At 40.5% G+C, this 20412-nt stretch overlaps 1 protein-coding gene across 1 annotated transcript in view; it reads left to right on the top strand.

Moving 5' to 3' along the window:
• LOC114019421 (connector enhancer of kinase suppressor of ras 2) overlaps nt 1-20412 on the top strand; it is a 456264-nt gene that overhangs the window by 138143 nt on the left and 297709 nt on the right. The window contains exon 5 of the mRNA XM_043522361.1: nt 978-1019. Within this exon, the coding sequence (XP_043378296.1) occupies nt 978-1019 (42 nt within the window). The remainder of the gene's footprint in view (nt 1-977; nt 1020-20412) is intronic.

Below are 20412 nucleotides of genomic sequence, written 5' to 3'. Positions count from 1 at the left end.
ATATTGTTACTATAGTATCCATGGTATGAGTTTCTTTGACATAATTAGGTTATAAGGTCGTGGGGGGAGGGGCCATCTTTTTGTTCAGTGTTTGAATAGTGCCTAGCAAGATGTGATCCTAGTCCCTGACAAGGGCTCCTAGCAGCTATGTTAATATAAATAATGAATAACAATAATAATCTGCTTTTGTTTCACAGAAATCTGTAAATATAACTCAAGATGGGATATCTGCCTTTTCACTTGTAAATGTCCAAAAATATAACAAACTTGTTGTGATATGTAATGCATTTGAGCTCAAAGCAGAAGACCCCTGATTGTCAGATATGGTACCTGCAATCTGGTGAAGGTCAAGCAAGACTTAAAAATTAAAATTATATCTATTCCCTGAAACACCTTGTCTTCCCATCATTCAGTCATGCCATCTGGTACATATTTAATAATAAATAAATAAAAAGTGAGCGGGGAAGGGGGTACTCACTGGCTGTGGACCTGACACTATAGTCTTCATTAAAGAAAAAATATTAAAGTCGTCAACTTTTTTTTGCCTGATTGAGAACTTTAGGACTAGGCCATGTCTGTCTAGGTCTAAATGGCCACTAACATTTACATGATGGTGCATTTCTGCGTACATCTCTCTGCTTATATTAATGATCTCTTCTCCCCGATACAGGTGCATAGTTCCCATTACAAAGAACAAAAACTATAGCCCTATAAATAGAATAGATCCCTAAGGTTAATGAGAAGTTACTGCAGTGAAGTTTCCCAGAGAAAACAGAATAACCTTTAGACATTCATGTAAAGCCTGGAGAGATGACTTCGCTCTGTGTGTGTGTGTGTGTGTGTGTGTGAATGAATAGCAAGAGACATATTCTAACAGTGTAAAGTGTTAAATTATTATTAAAAAGAAAAATAATAGTTCATGTGTGTAGGGCTAAGATTTTAAATCTCACGCATTGTTTTTTTTTTCTTTGCTATAGGATTGCACAGTATACGAAACAGAAAATAAAATTCTTCATGTGGTAAGTAATCTTATTGTTCCTGCTTTTAAACTATGTGCAGCTATATACCTCTTCATTTCCAAGACTTACAGTACATTTTTAAATCTAGTGTAGGAAAATAAGGAATTTGGCAGTGGCAAATGGTAATGGATGACACTAGTCGCTAAGTTTTGTAAATTATAAAATCAAAAGGGATCATTATCCTCTAATCTGACCTGTGTAACCCAGGCCATAGGACTTCCCTGAATTTTTGTTTGAACTAGATCATATGTTTCAGAAAAACATGCAATCTTGATTTGATTTTAAAATTTCCATTGGTGGATAATCCACTACAACCCTAGGTAAATTTGTTCCAATAGTTACTTACCTTCACTGTTAAAAATTTGTACCTTATTTCTAGTCTGCATTTGGCTAGCTTCAGCTTCCAGAAATTAGATCTTGTTGTGTTATTTTTGACTCTTGGACTGAAGAGCCCTCGGTTATCGAATTTATATTTCCCTTATAGATCCCTCCCCATATAGATCCTGTGACCATCTCACCCCTTAATTTTCTCTTTGTTAAATTAGACAGATTGAGCTCCTTAAGACTATCGCTGAGAGGTATGTTTTCCAATGCTTTAAACATTCTTGTGGTTCTTCTCTGAACCGTCTTTTTCACCATCATCTTCCTCTGCAGCATGGGCCACGGGGTCACTTGCAGATTTAAACTAGTGTAAATTCTCTGTAACTTGAAGTCTTTAAATCATGATGTGAGGTCTTCAGTTACTTAGCCAGAAGTTAAGGCTCTATTAAAGGAGTGGTTGAGCTAAATTGTGTGGCCTGCAATGTGCAAGAGGTTAAACTAAGGTCAGAAGGCAATATTATGACTCTCTAAAAATCTGTGTCCAATTTATCAACATCCTTCTTGAATTGTGATGCCAAAACTGTGGGCACAGTATTCCAGTAGCAGTTGCACCAGTGCCAAATACAGAGGTAATATAACCTCTCTATTTCTACTTGATATTCCCCTATTTATGCATCTAAGGATCACATTAATCTTTTTGGCCACAGCTCATGTTCAGGTGATTATCCACCAGGACCCTGAAATCCTTTTCAGAGTCACTGCTTCCCAGTGTAGACTCCGCCTTCCCATAAATATGGCTGACATTCTTTGTTCCCTAGATGTGACTTTACATTTGCCTGCATTTCAAATGTGTATTGTTTGCTTGCACCCAGCATCCAGATTGCTCTTTAACAGTGACCTGTCATCTTCAGTATTTACCACTCCTCCAATCTTTGTCATATGCACACTTTATCAGTAATGATGCAATGTTTTCTTCCAGATAATTGATTAAAAAAAAAGTTATAGAATAGGGCCAAGAACTGATCCCTGCCGGACCCACTAGAAATACTCGATAATGATTCGCTATTTACAGTTACATTTTGAGATTTAATAGTTAGCCACTATTTAATCCATTTAATGTGTCTCACTGATTTTTGTATCATTCTATTTTCTTTATCAAAATGTCATGATACCAAGTCAAATGACTTACAATACTCCTAAGTGTTACCTTTATCAGCAAAATTTGTAACCTTCTCAAAAAAAGCTAGTTAGTTTGACAAGGTCTGTTTTCCATAAACCCATGTTGATTGGCATTTATTACATTATCTTCTTTTAATTCTTTATTGAGTCATGTAACAGCCATTCCCATATTTTGCCTGGGACCTATGTCAGGCTGATGGGTCTACAATTATCCAGCTTTTTCCAGTTATCCTTTTTAAATATTGGCACACATTAGTTTTCTTCCAGGCCTCTGGAACTTTCCCAGTGTTCCAAGACTTATTGAAAAGCAATGCTGATGGTCCACACAATTTCGTGGTCAGTTCTTTTAAAACTCTCAGATACAAGTTATTCAGACCTGCTGATTTTAAAATGTCTAGCTTCAGTAAGTGCTGTGTATCACCCTCTGGAGTGACTGTTGAAAAGGAAAGTATTTCATCCACAATATATGATCTGAATATATCCTCTGACTTTTTTCCCAAATACAGAACAGAAATATTTATTGAACAGTTCTGCCTTTTCTGCTTTATTATTGACAGTTCTACCATTTCATTTAATAATGGACCAGTAGCATTCCTATGGTTCTTAACTCTGCTTGCCATAGGTTTCTCTTTGGGTCCTTTTGCTTCCATTGTCAACTTTCTACTATTGCTAGCTTCTGATTTATATTCATCACCATCAACTTCTTTCTTCCGTTTGTTTTATTTATTTATATAAAATTATGAGCTGCTTTCACTTCTCCTGTAAGCCAGGTTTATTGGGTATTTTTCTCCGTTATGGGATCATGCCTGTTTAGGCCTCTAGTAAAATGTTCTGAGACAGTTCCCAATTAACATTGACATTTTTTTGGTTTAAATTCCTTCTCTCAACTGATCTGCTTATACTTGTTTTCAGCTTTATGAATTGACCATTTTAAAGCACCAAGTATATATATTTTGGTTTGGACTTTATTCAGTTTGCACATTGCAAGTGTAACCAAGTCAAAATCACTGGTACATATGCTGCCACTAATTTTTAGTTTTGTGATCAATTCCTCTTTATCTGTCAAGATGAGATCTAATGTAAAAGTCCTCCATGTCCTCATTGTCATACTGGCAGCATGAAATTTACAGCACGTCACTCAGATTGAAGTCTATGGTAGTGCAGCTTTTTTTCCTACCCACATAATGAACAGGTGCTTTATAGATAGATCATCTTATTCTCTAGTGTGATTTAGTGGTGTGTAGCAGACACCAACTAACACTCCATCTTGTAATGTATCAGTTAAAACATTGATCCATAAGCATTCAACATCATTTGTTTCCAAGTTGTCAGGAACTTGGAAACCGGTAATGCCATTTTTGACATAGAGTGCTAGTCCCCCTCCTCTTTTGCCCACTCTTTTCACCCTCCCCTTTTATTGTTAATTTTATGTCTTCCTAACTAGTCTAGCCATCCTGTCTCCATGAAGATTGGTTTCCCTGCTACTGAGATGGAAGCCATTCAAACTTTTCTCTTCCCACAGAAGGTGGACTAATGTTCCACGAAACCAAAATCCTCCACCTGACACTGGTTACCTTGCCAGTGGTTCACTTCCAGAATCTTCTCTCTTAATTCCTGTCCTGGGAGTGAAGGATCTCCAAGAAGATCACTTGGACGTTCTTCTTCAGCACCTTTCTGAGTTCCCTTAAAGTCATCTGTAATCTGTGAGGTATCCTGTGAAGCAGCATCATTAGTATTCATATTCACCATCACCATCAGATTCTTACCTCCCCACACACTTCAGAAGGCTGTCCAATCTTAGTCATGTCTCATGTCTTGGCTCCAGGAAGACAGCACACTGTTCTGTTGTCTGCCTGTCTTTTGCAGAATGTTTTCCCATTCTTCTTGATATAGAATCTCCAACCAGTATTGTCTATATTCTTGAATGGTTGGATATCTCTTTGTGGACATGCTTGATGTTTCCTATAGGTTGGACTGACTAGTCATCCACAGGTGTGCGGCGAACATCTCTCTGTTCCAGTCAAACAGCTGGATCATCAGAGATATCTACTGTAGTTTCCACACTGAGGACACAGTAAGAATTGGAAACTTATGGCTGTTTGGAATTCCTCCTGGTTCTTTTCTCTCTAGTTGTCACAGTCTGCCCATCCTTGTCTGTCTCCAGCCATATAGAATGGTTTAAATGTTCTATTTTAAGTGTTCTGTTTTAAAGGGCTGGAAATAATCAACAGTGTTAACTTGATGTTATTTTCTGGATTGTTTTTAAAAATAAGATAATACCATTTATATAACATTTTTGATACTAGAAGCTCTCAGAACATTTTTATATAACTGCAGCATACAAATGCATATTTTCTTATTAATTTTATGCTGTTTAATACAAAAACATACGTGGAAACAAATTAAAAATAATTAGAGCTGGCTGGATTAGTTAGGAGCAGATAAGAATCAGACTGAACAATTTCCTATTCTTTGAAGCAAATCAAACCCAAACCTTTAGATGTTTTGAAAAGTGTGATCCTAGAACTAATCACCAATACTTAATTTTTGGTGTCAAATCCATTTAGAAGTATCGCACTGCACTGTAGGATAGTGCACTCTGGGGCTTCTGAGCATAGGAGATTTAAACATAGTGTTGTGGAAGCACAGCAGATAATCTGGCACTTTACCTGTTGATACCTTGCCAATTAGCACGTAGAGTACCCCACAGGTTCTACCCAAACAAGTTAATGGCTGGAGGGGTATGGGGGGAAGAGACGTGTGTGAAAGTCTGCTGCTTAAAGAGAGTACATCATCTCCCCTAAAGATGCATGATGCTCTTGTGGTCAAGGGTGCTCTCTCTTTCCTCAAGATATAGGAAAAGAAAAGTTGTAATGGCACAGAAAGAGTTGCATCCTATGGATTAGGGGACATTTTCAGAGGATTTGCAGGCTTTGGTATGCTTTTGAGAGGTTCTAACCAAAAGGTCTGATTTTTTTTTTTTTTAATCCTCTGTTACGTACACTGCTTCCAACCAGAATTAAAGTATGTAGTAAACCATTGATGTGCAGTTAGATTCAGAAATTGTGCAATGACTTCTTAGAAATGAGTTTACTGTTGCAAACCTGTTTCTGGAGGGGGACTTTTAAAAGGACCTGAAGTCTTATGCGGTTTGAAATGTCTCTTTTTGCACGCAATTTGCAATTCCAGCTGCAGGTGCCTTCCAAATATGCTTACTCAGCAGAAATCTTGCACTTGCTGCTTTTGTCACTACTCAGATGGATGCGTGGGCAAGTAGAAAAGAATGCGGAGAAGCCCACAGTCTCAGTATTTACACAGATTATATAATGTCTGCTGCATTTCCACCACCTTGGACTAATTTTCCACAGGTTTTATCTATCTTGGTTAGAATACTGGTCAATCGTGTAAATCCAATCTTTTGTCTTCTACCAGTGGTCAGTACCTGATGAATTGGAGTAAGACACAACAAAAAAGCCACATAATACCCCTAGGCAATTGTGCAGTGCTGTACAATGGTCAAAGGAATTAGCTTTTGCATTGAAATCTGATTTACCCTTATTTTAGTTTGCATAATTACAGTTGTTATAATGGGGTGGCAACACCATTATAGTTAAGGTTAAGATGAACTTGCTGTTTAACAGCTGATTTTTCTGAGTATTCTAAATTCATGTGCTTCCTTGTATTGTCTTGAAAATTGCAGTGCACGAGAGGGGCTGGAGTAAGATTAGTGGCCCAAATGTGGGGTTGTTTGAGCATAGAGTTCCTGAGATACAGCCCACCCTTCCCCTCTCACCCAAAAATCACTGGAGCTAAATGCTAGAATGCAGATCTGTGGAATACAACACAAACAATGGCACAGTCTCTTAGGGTATGTCTGCACCGCAATGTAAGCCCAGGGCATGTAGAATTTGAGTTAACCTCTGGCATGAGCATCTACACTCATTTGTAAATCCAGGTTAGGAATTTTTGACCCCCTGGTTCCCAACCTAAGGCTCCAGCATCTACACTGCATTATGAGGGCTTGAGTCCAACTACTCATATCCCAGATTTCCTAGCACCCTCCTAAAACATGATTGCTCTAGCCCTTTGTTCATGGTGCAGTGTGGGAAAACTTGACTGTCCACCAAACTTGACTGCTCAGAGGACAAAGAAAGTTGGTCCATGGGATACTTTTGGCAGACTCCCAGAGCACAGGTTCAGTACATTGGGAGTGAAGACACATTTAGGCCCGACAGAAGTCTGCTGTGGATTTTAAGAGACTGTTATGATAACATTTAATAGTGTAAGCATAAGTAGAACTGCATATGTGTAAAAATTGCAGAATAATCATGTTTAGTGTTGCATCTGTGTAAGAAATCGTACAGTAATCATGTTTGAGAGAACAAGAAAAGATAAAGTAACTGAAAAGCTAGATTTCAGAGTAGCAGCCGTGTTAGTCTGTATTCGCAAAAAGAAAAGGAAGCTACAGCTCACTTAGCTTATGCTCAAATAAATTGGTTAGTCTCTAAGGTGCCACAAGTACTGCTTTTTTAAAAAGCTAGAAAAGACTGGTTTGAACTAATTCTAAACCTGTACTGACAGACTAATATATATGTGTAAGAAAAGATGACAAAAAGTTATAAATAAGTTTGCATAAAAAACGGAGGTTAAAGCTATTTTGTCCAGTGCTGGAGGCGAATGTGATGAGATCGTCCTGATAAGCTTCCCACTCGTGAGTAATTGATCACTACTCAATGAGTGTTTTGCTTTAATAAATATTTGTTAGATCCATCTGCTGAGTAAGTGAACCCCAATCCAATATTCTGGCAAGCCAGGAAGTTCGCAGATTGGGTTGACAGCCAATATCCCAGGGACCATTACCTAAGGGTATTGAGGGGTTTAAGGCATTTTAAAGAGACAATGGAGTCACTGGTGATCTATGTAGATAATTATCTACATAATGTGGGTCCTCTTAAGGTGGTGGACATGCTAGGAAGCTAGAATCCACTTGAGGTGGCTAATCTGCTGGAAAGCAACTTCCTTAGCTAAGAAAAGGGTAAAAGCTGTGGTGGTTCAGGGTTTGATAGTAGCAGCCAGAGCTTTTGTGAAACAAAATGAAGCAATGAAACTAGAATGTAAAATATAAATATAAAACTGAGAGACAAGGTCGCTGAGCTACAAGTGTGTTAAGTATTCTGAGGCATTGATTGAGAGAGCTCAGGAATGTGAACCTCTCAAGGAGCAGTCTGGTGTTCTGCAAGCACAGCTAGAAGCAGTGCAATTGGAGAGTACAGAACTGACAAGCACTCTTAATCAGACAGTGAAACTTTTGGAAAGAGAGGCATTAATATTGTCTGATGAAACTCTACATCCTTAGAATCCATTTTTCCTTCCTTGAGCAATCTGGACTCTAAAGCTGACCCTATGGAGTTTATAATCATGTCCACAGTCCAAAACAATCAGAGTGCTACACATACAGAGGTGAAGGTTTAAAAACCTTTCACCAGAGGAGATATCAACTATAATGAAAGAAATAGGTCCTTGTCCTAGAAGCAGGGACATAGAGGAAGTGTTAAAGTGGCTTATGAAAAGTAGGGAGCAGGTTGTATTTTGTGAACTGATTAGAGGGGACTGGGAGAGAATTTTGCAGAAAGGAGTTGGCTCTGGGGTTGAGCTGCATATTCCACAGGGCTATATGGGTCAATCCCTGTGTTTCAGATTATCTGAGTTTTATTTGGGTCTGACACAGCAATCGCCAGCGTCAGTGCTGTTAAGCAGAAGCATAAGGAGCCCCCTGCAGAATATGAAGAGTGACTGACTTTTTCTTGCTTATTCTCTAGTCACGAATAATCCAGCCCATGATGATCCAGGCTCCCCAGAGCTTGTTACAGGTGGGCTACTTCCAGAGCGGAGAGAGGCAGTTAAAATAGTGTTTGATTGGGGTTGTCCTAATGTTCAGACTATGGTTGAAAAAGTAGAATGTGATATTCACCATGCCCTGGAGGATAAGAATAAGGACCTAGTGGATGAGGCTAAAGCATTCAGGGTTGAAAGTGGCCAGGAACCCAATTCTGAGGATAGTGCAGGAACCCCTGGGTATCTCGCAGGGGATGTGGCCGAGGGAAAGGAGGAGGCCATGAGCACCCAATGGATTCTCTTTGTGAAGTACAGAGGTGTAATGAGTAGGGTGAGCAGACATCCCATTTTTAAAGGGACAGTCCCATATTTAAGCCTTCCTGCGAGTGTCACAACTATTTTTTAAAAAATGGGCAAATTGTCCCGTATCTTTTGTCTCCCCACCACTGGTACTGGTGGGTCCTGCTGGCCGGATCCCTGCTCACCAGCCTTCCACCTAAGAGTGGTGAGTGCAGGGGTCCAGTGGCTGACAACGGGGGTGGGTGTGCAAGGCTGTGGAGGGGGGGGGAGTACTGTGCGGAGTACCAGCCACTGGTCGGAGTGCTCAGCTCACCTACAACATGGCCAGCAGGCTCCTTCCTTCCCCCATTGCCTCTGGCTGGGCTGGTGCCCTGGGAAAGCCCAAGAACCTCCGGCCCAGTGCACTGGCCAGGAGAAGCTGAGCCCTGCATGTGCCAAAGCCCCACACAAAGCTGGCACGGGGAAGCCTCTCCACCCATCAGCTAAGTTCTGGAGAGGTGGTGGGGAAGCGATTTTCAGCCTGTTCACGCCCCAGCCCTGCAGGTGCCACAGCAGGGGCTTAGCACCCTCTTCACATACGCACTCCTCCCCCAGCCCTGGGCCTGCTGCCAGGGAGCACAGGGCTGCTCTGTTGCCTAGGCACCCTCTCCTCCTGAGGCACATCTCTGGTGGGATTCACTGAAGCTCCTGCAATCAGGTTCCCTGGGACCTGATGCACAATGCATCCTTAGGGCTTAATCCCTTCCTGCCCACCCTGTAGCTGGGGGACAGGAGGCAGCTGGGTTATGTTGGTGGCCAGCAGCAGCCTGAAGGTGTTAGCTGGTTTTCGATACTGTGTGGGCAGGAAGGGACAAGCTGCTTCCAGCCACAGGGAAGGGGCGGGGGAAAGAGATGAGCTCTGCAAAGATATGGGCCAGGTCAGCCCTTCCCCTTCCCCTCCGCTCCTGTAGCTCCCATTCCTTCCCTCCTGCACAGTGCCGAAAGGCTGCTACTGGCCACATTCTGGTGTGAACCCTGGCAGAAAATGGAATGTGACCACATGTGCCCTCTGCCACTACCTGTTGCATCGGGAAGACCACAGTTCCAGGAACAAGGAGTGTGAGAGGTGTACAGGTGTGTGTGTGTGTGTGTGTGTGTGTGTGTGTGTGAACTCTCCCTGTGTGAACCCTAAAGCCTTAAAGATTAGAAGGTAAATAAAAAGAATCAAACTACACAGTGTTTCTTTTTAGCAGAGGCTCAATCAACTTGATGTTAATTTGAACATTTGTACTGCATAATTCTGACTGATTGCCGTTGAACTCGCTTGAATATGAGTAATTTTAGCAGGTATCCCGTATTCAGCATAGGAAAAAATACGGTCATCCTAGTAACAAGGAACTGGGGGAGGAGGTTGCAGAAGCTTCAGGAGCTGACCGTGGGGATGGAGAGCAGTCTGATAGCTAGAACCACTTCCTCCATTCCCCAATAGAGATCGTGAGCCTCCTTCCACTCATCCAGGATTACCTTGGATGACTGGGGACGCCCCATGTGTCATCAGTTATAGTGTTCCTAAGCAAGTTTGCTTGATAGTGGGATGTCTTGTAGAGGGAGTATGTAGAAACTGAGCTTACTGTGCAGACGGGAGGAATTTGGAGGACTCAGATCTAAGGGGGAGTAGGAGGACCCTGTCCTTACAGGAGAATTCAAATGCTTCCAGGCAACATGCTACAACTACAGGTATGCTTAGGCAAAGAATGCCACTGGTGAATACAACGTTCTCTTGAAATGGACCTAGGAAGCCAAACAAACCACTCAGTGGCAAGTACACTATACAGTCAGTAAAAACACCAGTCACACCCACTGAGTCTGTTCCAGCAATTCCCAAGGACCTAGTGATTATACCCAACCTTTAACTACCTCACAACACGCTGGGCTGAACTATGTCTACAACACACAGGATACATCTACACCCAAATTAAAATGTAATTGTAGCATGGATAGGCATACACATGCGAGCTTTAATCGAGCCGGCATGGGTAACAAAAGGAGTGAAGACGTGGCAACATAAGTTTCAGCATAGGCTGGCCACCTGGTACAAGTCAGCTGGGAGCTCTGGTGTACATATTGCAATTGCTAGCCTCTGCTGGGGTCCTTGCTGCCGCATCTTCACTGCTATTGTTATCCATGCTAGTTAGATTAAAGTTAGTGTATACCTGCCCATGCTGCAATTGCACCTTAATTTGAGGGGTAAATGTACCCTCACATAAACACTGAGTAGAACCAAAAGATGCCATACAGGGACAACCTACTCCACAAAAACACGTACCGAAATCAGTCCTTCACATTCTCTTTACCGCCAGCACACACACAACCTGTTGTGCCTTTGTACACCCACTTCAGCCCCCACTAAAACATGCCAAAAATCATTATTAATGCAAAGTTAAGGTTACCCAGCACTGCCTTATGACTTCGTTGAGTGACACCCCAACACACCTATAATACACGTACTAGCACTCTACCCTTACTGATGCCACAAGACACTTCAGGAACAGAGCATATGAAGAATGTAGGATAAAGTCTAACACCTTCTCTTTGCTATGGCAGAATATGGCTGTAAGAACGGGCACTACCTACGCCTGGCCTACACTCAAACACTGAGCCTGCTCCAAACATACCACCCCAGACTTGTTAAATGTTAACACTCCTTCACTTATGCCTTGAGGAAGGGTTCCTTTTGGTATTTTGCCTTTACTTACACCTCACTGCATCCTGGAGACCACTGTCATATCCACAATTAACAGCTGACAATCTCCATTGGCAAGAAAACACCCCGTGGTCTTCTGCTTTAACAATGTACAGAATTCAGTGCAGAAATGAGGCATACTTGATCCTTCAAGATATACAAACACGTCTCTTCATTATCACAGTGACAACTCTGCTAACCTGCTCCAACTAGTAACTCAATTATTCAGTATAGCCGCACCTAACACCATGAATGGCACTTGGAGTGCATGCAGATACATGCTGGAATTCCAATCTGTGGAATACAACACAGTACAAATAATGGCACATTCTCTTAGCCCTGGTCTACACTGGAGGGATGGATATATCTAAGTTATGGAACTTCAGCTACGTGAATAACGTAGCTGAAGTCGACTTACTTAGATTGACTTACCATGGTGTCTTCACCGCGGTGAGTCGACTGCTACCGCTCCCCTGTCGACTCCGCCTGCACCTCTCATGGCGGTGGAGTCCAGGAGTCGACAGGAGAGTGCTCGGGGGTCGATTTATCATGTCTAGACTAGATGCAATAAATCAATCCCTCTGGAGCGATCGCTGCCTGCTGATCCGGCAGGTAGTATAGACATACCCTTTGTTGTTCCTCATGTTGTCTTAATATGGTACCACCCTTACTGAACCATTCTCAGTGGTTATTTCCAGCTCCAGAGGGCAGAGTTAGGTTTATTTTGTGGGGCTGATGTGTACCTTAACTTTGTATGTTCTGGTTTTCAGAGGTTTACATTTGTGCTATGTTAACCGTACATTTCCTGCTTTAAGAGGTTTAAGTATAGGTTCACTTGACATTCTGGAATGGCACAAGGCAGCACTGGGCAACCTTAACTCTGATAAATCTTTTGGACAACTAATTATTATTAGGGCTGTTGATTAATTGCAGTTAACTCACACGATTAACTCAAAAAAATTAGGTTTCAGAGTAACAGCCGTGTTAGTCTGTATTCGCAAAAAGAAAAGGAGTACTTGTGGCACCTTAGAGACTAACCAATTTATTTGAGCATGAGCTTTCGTGAGCTACAGCTCACTTCATCAGATCCACAGTATGCATCCGATGAAGTGAGCTGTAGCTCACGAAAACTCATGCTCAAATAAATTGGTTAGTCTCTAAGGTGCCACAAGTACTCTTTTTCAAAAAAATTAGTCACAATAAAAATATTAATCACGAGTAATCACAGTTTTAATTGCACTGTTAAATAGCATACCAACTGAAATTTATTAAATGTTTTGGATATTTTTCTACATTTTCATATATATTGTATTCTGTGTTATAACTGAAATCAAAGTGTATGTTATTTTTGCTTACAAATATTTGCACTGTAAAAATGATAAACAAAAGAAATAGTATTTTTCAATTCATCTCATACAAGTACTGTAGTGCAATCTTTGTCATGAAAGTGCAACTTACAAATGTAGATTTTTTTTTTTGTTACATGACTGCACTCAAAAGCAAAACAATGTAAAACTTCAGAGCCTACAAGTCCACTCAGTCCTAATTCTTGTTCAGCCAGTTGCGAAGACAAACAAGTTTGTTTATATTTAAGCGAGATAATGCTGCCCTCTTCTTATTTACAATATCACCAGAAAGTGAGAACAGGCATTTGCACACACTTTTGTAGCTGGCATTGCAAGGTATTTATGTGCCAGATATGCTAAACATTCGTATGTCCCTTCATGCTTTGGCCACCATTTCAGAGGACATGCTTCCATGCTGATGATGCTCATTTAAAAAAAGTAAGTGTTAATTAAATTTTGGACTGAACTCCTTGGGGCAGAACTATATGTCCCCTGCTCTGTTTTACTCACATTCTGCCACATATTTCAAGTTATAGCAGTCTCGGATGATGACCTGGCACATGTTGTTCGTTTTAAGAACACTTTCACTGCAGATTTGACACGACGCAAAGAAGGTACCAATGTGAGTTTTCTAAAGATAGCTACAGCACTTGACCCAAGGTTTAAGAATCTGAAGCGCCTTCCAAAATCTGAGAGGGATGAGGTGTGGAGCATGCTTTCAGAAGTCTTAAAAGAGCAACACTCCAATGCGGAAACTACAGAACCTGAACCACCAAAAAAGAAAATCAACTTTCTGCTGGTGGCATCTGACTCAGATAATGAAAACGAACATGTGTCAGTCCGCACTGCTTTGGATTGTTATCGAGCAGAAACCGTCATCAGCATGGACTCATGTCTTCTGGAATGGTGGTTGAAGCATGAAGGGACATGTGAATCTTTAGTGCTTCGCACACATAAATATCTTGCGACACCGTCTACAATAGTGCCAGGAGAACACCTCTTCCCACTTTCAGGTGACGTAAACAAGAAGCTGGCAGTATTATCTCCTGCAAATGTAAACAAACTTGTTTGTCTAAGTGATTGGCTGAACAAGAAGTAGGACTGAGTGGACTTGCAGGCTTTAAAATTTTACATGGTTTTATTTTTGCATGCAAGTTTTTTGTACATAGTTCTCCATTTGTAAGTGCAACTTTCATGATAAAGAAATTGCACTACAGTACTTAGGTGAATTGCAAAATACTATTCCTTTTGTTTTTTACGTTGTGCAAATACTTGTAATCAAAAATAAATATGAAGTGAGCACTGTACACTTTGTATTCTGTGTTGTAATTGAAATCAATATATTTGAAAATGTAGAAAACATCCAAAAATATTTAAATAAATGGTACTCTATTGTTTAACAGTGCGATTAATTGTGCAATTAATCACAATTAATTTTTGTAATTGCTCGACAGTGCTAATTATTATAGATTACAGGTTATAAAACGATGTACAATAGAACATCAGAGTTGCGAACTGACCAGTCAACCACACACCACATTTGGAACCAGCAGTACACAATCAGGCAGCAGCAGGAACACCCCCCCCCCCCCAAAAGGCAAATACAGTAAAGTAATGTGTTTAAATATAAACAACTGAAAAAAAAAAAAAAAGGAAAACCGCTTTATTATTATGCAGAAGAAAAATGTTGCATTTAGTTAATATTCAGCTGTAAACTTTTGAAAGAAAAACCATAACGTTTTGTTCAGAGTTACAAACATTTCATAGTTACGAACAACCTCCATTCCTGAGGTGCTCATAACTCTGAGGTTCTACAGTAGCCTTTTAAAAAATGCAATCATGTTATCTGACTTAGTGACCTTGTGCAGCAATGAATTCCATGGGGTGATGTCCTATATCACTTTCATTTGTTCTACATTTCCCAACCATTCATTTCCTCAACTGATACTTTTTTTTGCATTATAGGCAACATGAAAATGAGGGACTGAAGAGTAGTCACCATAGCTTTCAATATCTGAAGTAAATCCCCTCTAACACTTCTCCTTTCTAGGCTAAATTATCTTAGTTTTTGCAATCTCGCATCATCCATAAACCCTGCCACATCTTAAGTATTTTTGTTGTCCTTCAGCTATAGTTGAAAAAAACAAAGAGGACAGTTTAGATGATGTGGTGGTGTTTTGCAGATGTTGACAGATGCTAAAATTTAGCATGGTTTAGCTTAGGAAAGTAGACCATTACAGGGGTCCCCTCACCCCCAAAACACTTAAGCCCCCATTTGTTTCTCTGCTTCTAAAATGCCATCTCCCTGATCCTTAGGAAGCATCACATGTTCTTTTTTAGTGTGTGGAGGAGAAAAAATACTCTGGAAATATTGTAAATTGAGAGACAGCTAGGCAAGAATGAGAGATGCGGCCCTGGAAGCAAGGGATTAAAATAATTCATTGCAGATAATAAAAGTCAAATACATTACTATCCTATCATTAGGTACATACTTTTATGATATCAAAGAAAATGTGAACATGTCTTATGAACTACAGTATTAGATATTTGTTTGTTTCTTGAATTGTAATCTCTTTAGTATTCAGTTATAATAACTTGGCCTTTGAGGAGGATGCATTAAAGGATAATATCCTGATTTGATAATGGCAGGCCCCCTTTTTTCCTTATGGCTTCACCAGAATAACATCCACAAAATGACAATACCTTTCTAATGAAAATTATAATAAATTTGAATATATAGTTGTTTGTTCTTTAAGCAGCCAATTGAATTCATTTTCTGTATACACTGGCTTTTGCCCATGCATTGTAGGGATATAGTAATTTTGGATTTCTCATCTGGGCTCACAATGTCAGTAAATTATTAGCCTGCAGATGTCCATCCCTTGCTGAATGTAGCTCCTTGCAAAAATATGTAGTGTATAGATAGCCAGATATGCAGTATGGAAAAGTCCTATAAGATTTAGTAGCATGTGATAATTTTTTCCTAGTTTAAAAAAAATAGCTTGTAGAATTCTCTATAGCAGAGAGATAATTATCATTTAAATTCTATGGGATGGTTTAAAATCTTTTCAGAAAAAAATGTATTCTCTTGTTCAATTCAATAGGTTTTTTTAAAGTAATATTAAATTTCTGTGGACCCTATTGTTCTGATCTCAGTGAAATTCTACAGGACTCTTCCATAAGGTGTGCGAAGGCGTTTTTAATTAAGATATTTTTCTTTAAACTGGAAGAAAAAAAAAAAGCAAAGGCATATGTAGATAGAATAAGTCAAGCAGTATGGCAAGAATGAGCCATGAAATGTAATCCGATTACAATCTTCATGCTTATTACTTTGTTGAGGAATAGGACAGGAACATGAAATGATACATAATTCTGATCTTCCGTTCCAGGTGAATAGTTATACATAAAGGTGGAGCTGAAGTGTAAACATTAATTTCAGTGTGCCCTGTCCATCAGTGTGCCCTGACTCTGGGGAGTCAGCAAATTGTTAAATGCAAAAACCAGTACCTTCATTTTTATATGCCTTTTAAATGATAATGCTCAAATTTGCCCTGTTCTTAATGAAAGCTGTGCTAAATCATTCTCTCTTTATTCCCTGTCTTAGTAAAGTGTTTTGGTACTCTGCATATGCCTGACCTAAATCTTAGTATGAATGATATTGTACTAGAGGAAAGACACTAGTCTTACAACAGTTACATTTGAAGCTAGCTTTTCTTTGTTAGCCACGTAACTCCATATTAACATGACCAGAACTAAACCACTCCACCTGGAAATTGAGATGGAATGTGATCATTCAAAAGCAGACATGTGACTGATTTTTTCTAAAGAGGAGATTGTACTGAGGAGTGCACTGGGATGGGAAGGAATCTCTCACAGGGAGCTCAACCTTCCATCTCCAAAGAAGGGTGCACTGACTCCCCTGCCACCCCCTGGGCAGGGCACCCTAACTCACATGATAATTGGACAAGGACTATGCTGTAGCCTGTGCAAGGCAATATGGGGGAGTATCATGGGATTATGGATTGTATAGGGTTGGTGGACAATTGTTAGGTATGTGTTGCATTACAGGGAACAGAAGGGAAGTGTGTCATGTAATAAATAGGGCAAGCAGCCATGGGGGTGCACCATAGGGACTGTGTGGGTATACCAGAGGGCACTGAGGGCATATAATGGGGATGGCGGTGCATCATGGTGTAAAGGGGGCTGACGGCATGGGGGTACATCAAGCCATGGGGCAAAGGGAGCAGAGGGGGTTCACGGAGTGCATCATTGAAGAAGGTATTATGCACCTGAATTGTGTGGGGATAACTGGCTTGGGCCATGTGTTATAACTGTGTGGTAAAATGTACCTGAGTAGTTTTGGTGAAGAGTGTATGGGAGAGCATCATGGTATTGAGGTCAGGTGACATGGTGTATGAGTCTCTTGATGCAATCAAGGGTCAGCAAATCGGGAATGTGGGGTGCATGTGGGTTACATAGTGGAATTAGTGTAAAGTGTCATGACCATAGGGCATTGCAGCATGCAGAGGTTCACATGAGTCTCATGCAGTTTGATGAATGAATCATGGAGGTACAGGCAAGTGCCATGGCTATGGCACATGGTTCAGTAGTGTGCGTGTGGCTGTATTTGTTGAAAATAAAACTGTGTGGAGGACGGTGTATCATGATCAGTGAAACTTGGGTCATGTTCCCTGGATGGGCTATTATTGAGGGGATACCAGGGGAACAGGGAATAGATGAAGTTAGTCTGGAAGCAACTCAACCACATAGAGCAGTGCACAGGGTTTAAATAAATGACCGTACCAATTGAACTTTGCGGTGGTGGATGGTGAGCATTACACAGCTCTCTTGGGGGATATGGCCATACCAGCCAGGAATCTGATCAGGGTGGGGCATCAGAATGTTATAGCTGCAGTGTAAGAAGCAAAAGAGGGAGTTCCCATAGACAATGGAGATAATTTTAAAAGCACACAGGGATGTTTTCAAAGGTGGCCAATGCCTCAAAGGAAAACTGCAACTGGAAATACACTTCACAGTGCAATCTGTTGCTTGCTGTAAAGGAAAATTCCAGTGGCACTATGTAATCCAGTACTCAGGAAGCTCAAAACTCTGCAGAGCAGAGGTGGTATAGTACTTGTAGAGATCAGTACAGCCTGGGAAAGCAGCATAATAATGATAAAGAAGCCATCAGGCAAATTACACATCTGCATAGCTCCAAAGCCACTGAACGAGGCATTGACAAGATGCTACTGTTCACTGCCCACCATTGAAGACATCTTGAAAGAACTTTCCAAAGCAGAATCTTTGCTGTCTGTGATATGAAAAATGGTTTTTGGCGCATAACCCTGGATAAAGAATCCAGCATGCTGACAGCCTTTGCAACACCCATTTGGTTGCTACAGATGGTTGCACATGCAGAAATCCAGCACAGAAGCTATTCTAAAGAAGACTCACCCAAGGGCTGTATGGGATGAAAATAATTGCAGATGATGTCGTCATTGGTACGTGAAGGTAGCAGTGATACAGAAGCCAAGTGAAAATATAGCTGAAAACTACAAGGTTTTCTACAGTGATGCAGGGGCAAGAATATAAAACTCAACCCAGAAAAAATGTAACTCAGTCAGCGTGAGGTGACCATACGTTGAACTCTCAGCAGCGGAACTGCAAGGAGATCCCAACAAGACAAAGGCAGCCAGAGGCATGCTAACTGCAGTGGATGCGAAAGCAGTATAGCCCTTCATAGGAGTGATACATTTTCTGTCCAAGTTCTGTCACACCTGGCTGCAGAAGTGGAATAATCCATTTGTCCACTCACAAGGCAGGATGTTGAGTGGGACCAGTCAGGTCCCCAACCACAAGCATTTGACATGCTGAAACAGATGCTAACGAATGCCCCTGTTCTGAAGTATTACCAGACAGAAGAGCCACTGACACTCCAATATGATGCATCAGAGAAAGTATTCGGTGTAGCTCTTTTGCAGGAGCAGTGGGTAGCTTATGCCAGCAGTCAGAGCCCTGTCAGAGACTGAACAGAGGTATGCCCAAATAGAATAAGAGCTTCTGGCTGTGGTATTTGGAGTGGAATTTTTCCATCAGTTCACCCATGATCAGCTAGTAATAGTGACATCAGACCACAAACCTCTAGAGACGATCAAGGCAAAGCCCCTTCTTTGTGCTCCAAAGAGATTGCAGCACATGTTGATGAACCTGAAGCACTATCAGGTAGAGATAAGATATTGTCCAGGATGATCACTGGTGTTAGCTGACAGCCTGAGCAGGGCGTATAAACCCAGCATCAGCGAGTTGGGAGAAGGGGATCAGGACATAGTGCAGCATGTTAATCGATTTGATCCCCTAGTTTCAACAGCGAAGCTGCTGGAAATCAAAGAGGCAATGGAAAAGAACATCAAAGGACAGGCAGTTAAGAGAGGGATAATAGGAGGGTGGCTAAAAGACAAAAGCCAAGTACCAGTAGGAGCAGAACCATTTTTTCAAATCAAAGATGAGCTGAGTGTGAAGGATGGAATCCTATTCTGAGGACCGAGAATTGAGGTAGTAACCATTACAAAATACTCCAACAAGGGGGAAAACAATGTTTATATGCATAGGAGAATTGATTTTTTTTTTTTTTTTATTTAACTGATATTTGATTCTCTGTCTCCACCTTTATTATGCCACTTTTCCCTCTTTGGCCCTGATTCTGTGAAGTGCACTTGCAGGAATCAGGGCTTTAGACTGCACCCTTTTGTGGCAGGAACTGTCTCATCCTGTTCTGTACAGGGAGGGAGCTACTGAAATAGAATCATTAAACAATATTAATCCAAAACATTACATTTTAAATTTCCAATACTGGTTTCTTTAAAAAGTCATCCTTAAAGGACCATAATCTAAAATAATGGTCTTGGATGTGTGCTGAACCAGTATCACACACAGACAGCTTTGATCTAAAACATGAAAATATACAAGCTTCTATTCCGTCATGTGGCCTAGTGTCTTTTGAGTTCAAAGTATTAGAAAAAAGCAAAACTGCTGAGAAATTCAGGTTTAAAAGTGGCTATTGTAAATGCTCATTAACTGTCTTCTTCATATTATTGCTTACTAGGTTTAAATATTTTCCTTTGTGTTGTAACTAAGTGGATTATCAAACATTTTTAAAGTATACTGTATGTAAATTGTCACAATTTACTTTAGAGGCTATTTAACTTTGTAACATATCAATAATCCACAGGTTAAAACTCCCAAAGTAGGTAATGACTTAGTATAGACTGTAGCTCCAGAGAAATTGTGGATTTTGTCAATCTATGGATTAGGAGTTTCCAAAAACACATCACTTTGATGCTTTTCAGATTGAAAATTCCCTTGGGGATCATTATGTTCTCCTGTATCAAAAATTAATGGGTAGATTTATAATCTCTGATAAATTGTACTGACAGTAGTCTTTACCGGTCTGTCATGTCAGTGATATGAAAGGACTGTAATAGTTTAAATGGCAGTTTCTCATACACACTTGCAATAATGTTTTTCTTCAGTTGAGAACCAAAGCAAAAGAAATTAAATGCTACAAACTTTGAATGGAATGTGAAGTTATGTATTTTTAATAAGGCCAGACAGCATTCTCCCTCCCCACTCCACTCCCAAATTTAATTTGTACACTGAACTCTCCTTTAATGAAGAAATGCTGCTGCCTGCA

This window comes from Chelonia mydas, chromosome 9, assembly GCF_015237465.2.
Source record: "Chelonia mydas isolate rCheMyd1 chromosome 9, rCheMyd1.pri.v2, whole genome shotgun sequence".
NCBI classification, from domain to species: Eukaryota; Metazoa; Chordata; order Testudines; family Cheloniidae; genus Chelonia; species Chelonia mydas.
This window is presented reverse-complemented; position numbering and strand designations above follow the sequence as displayed.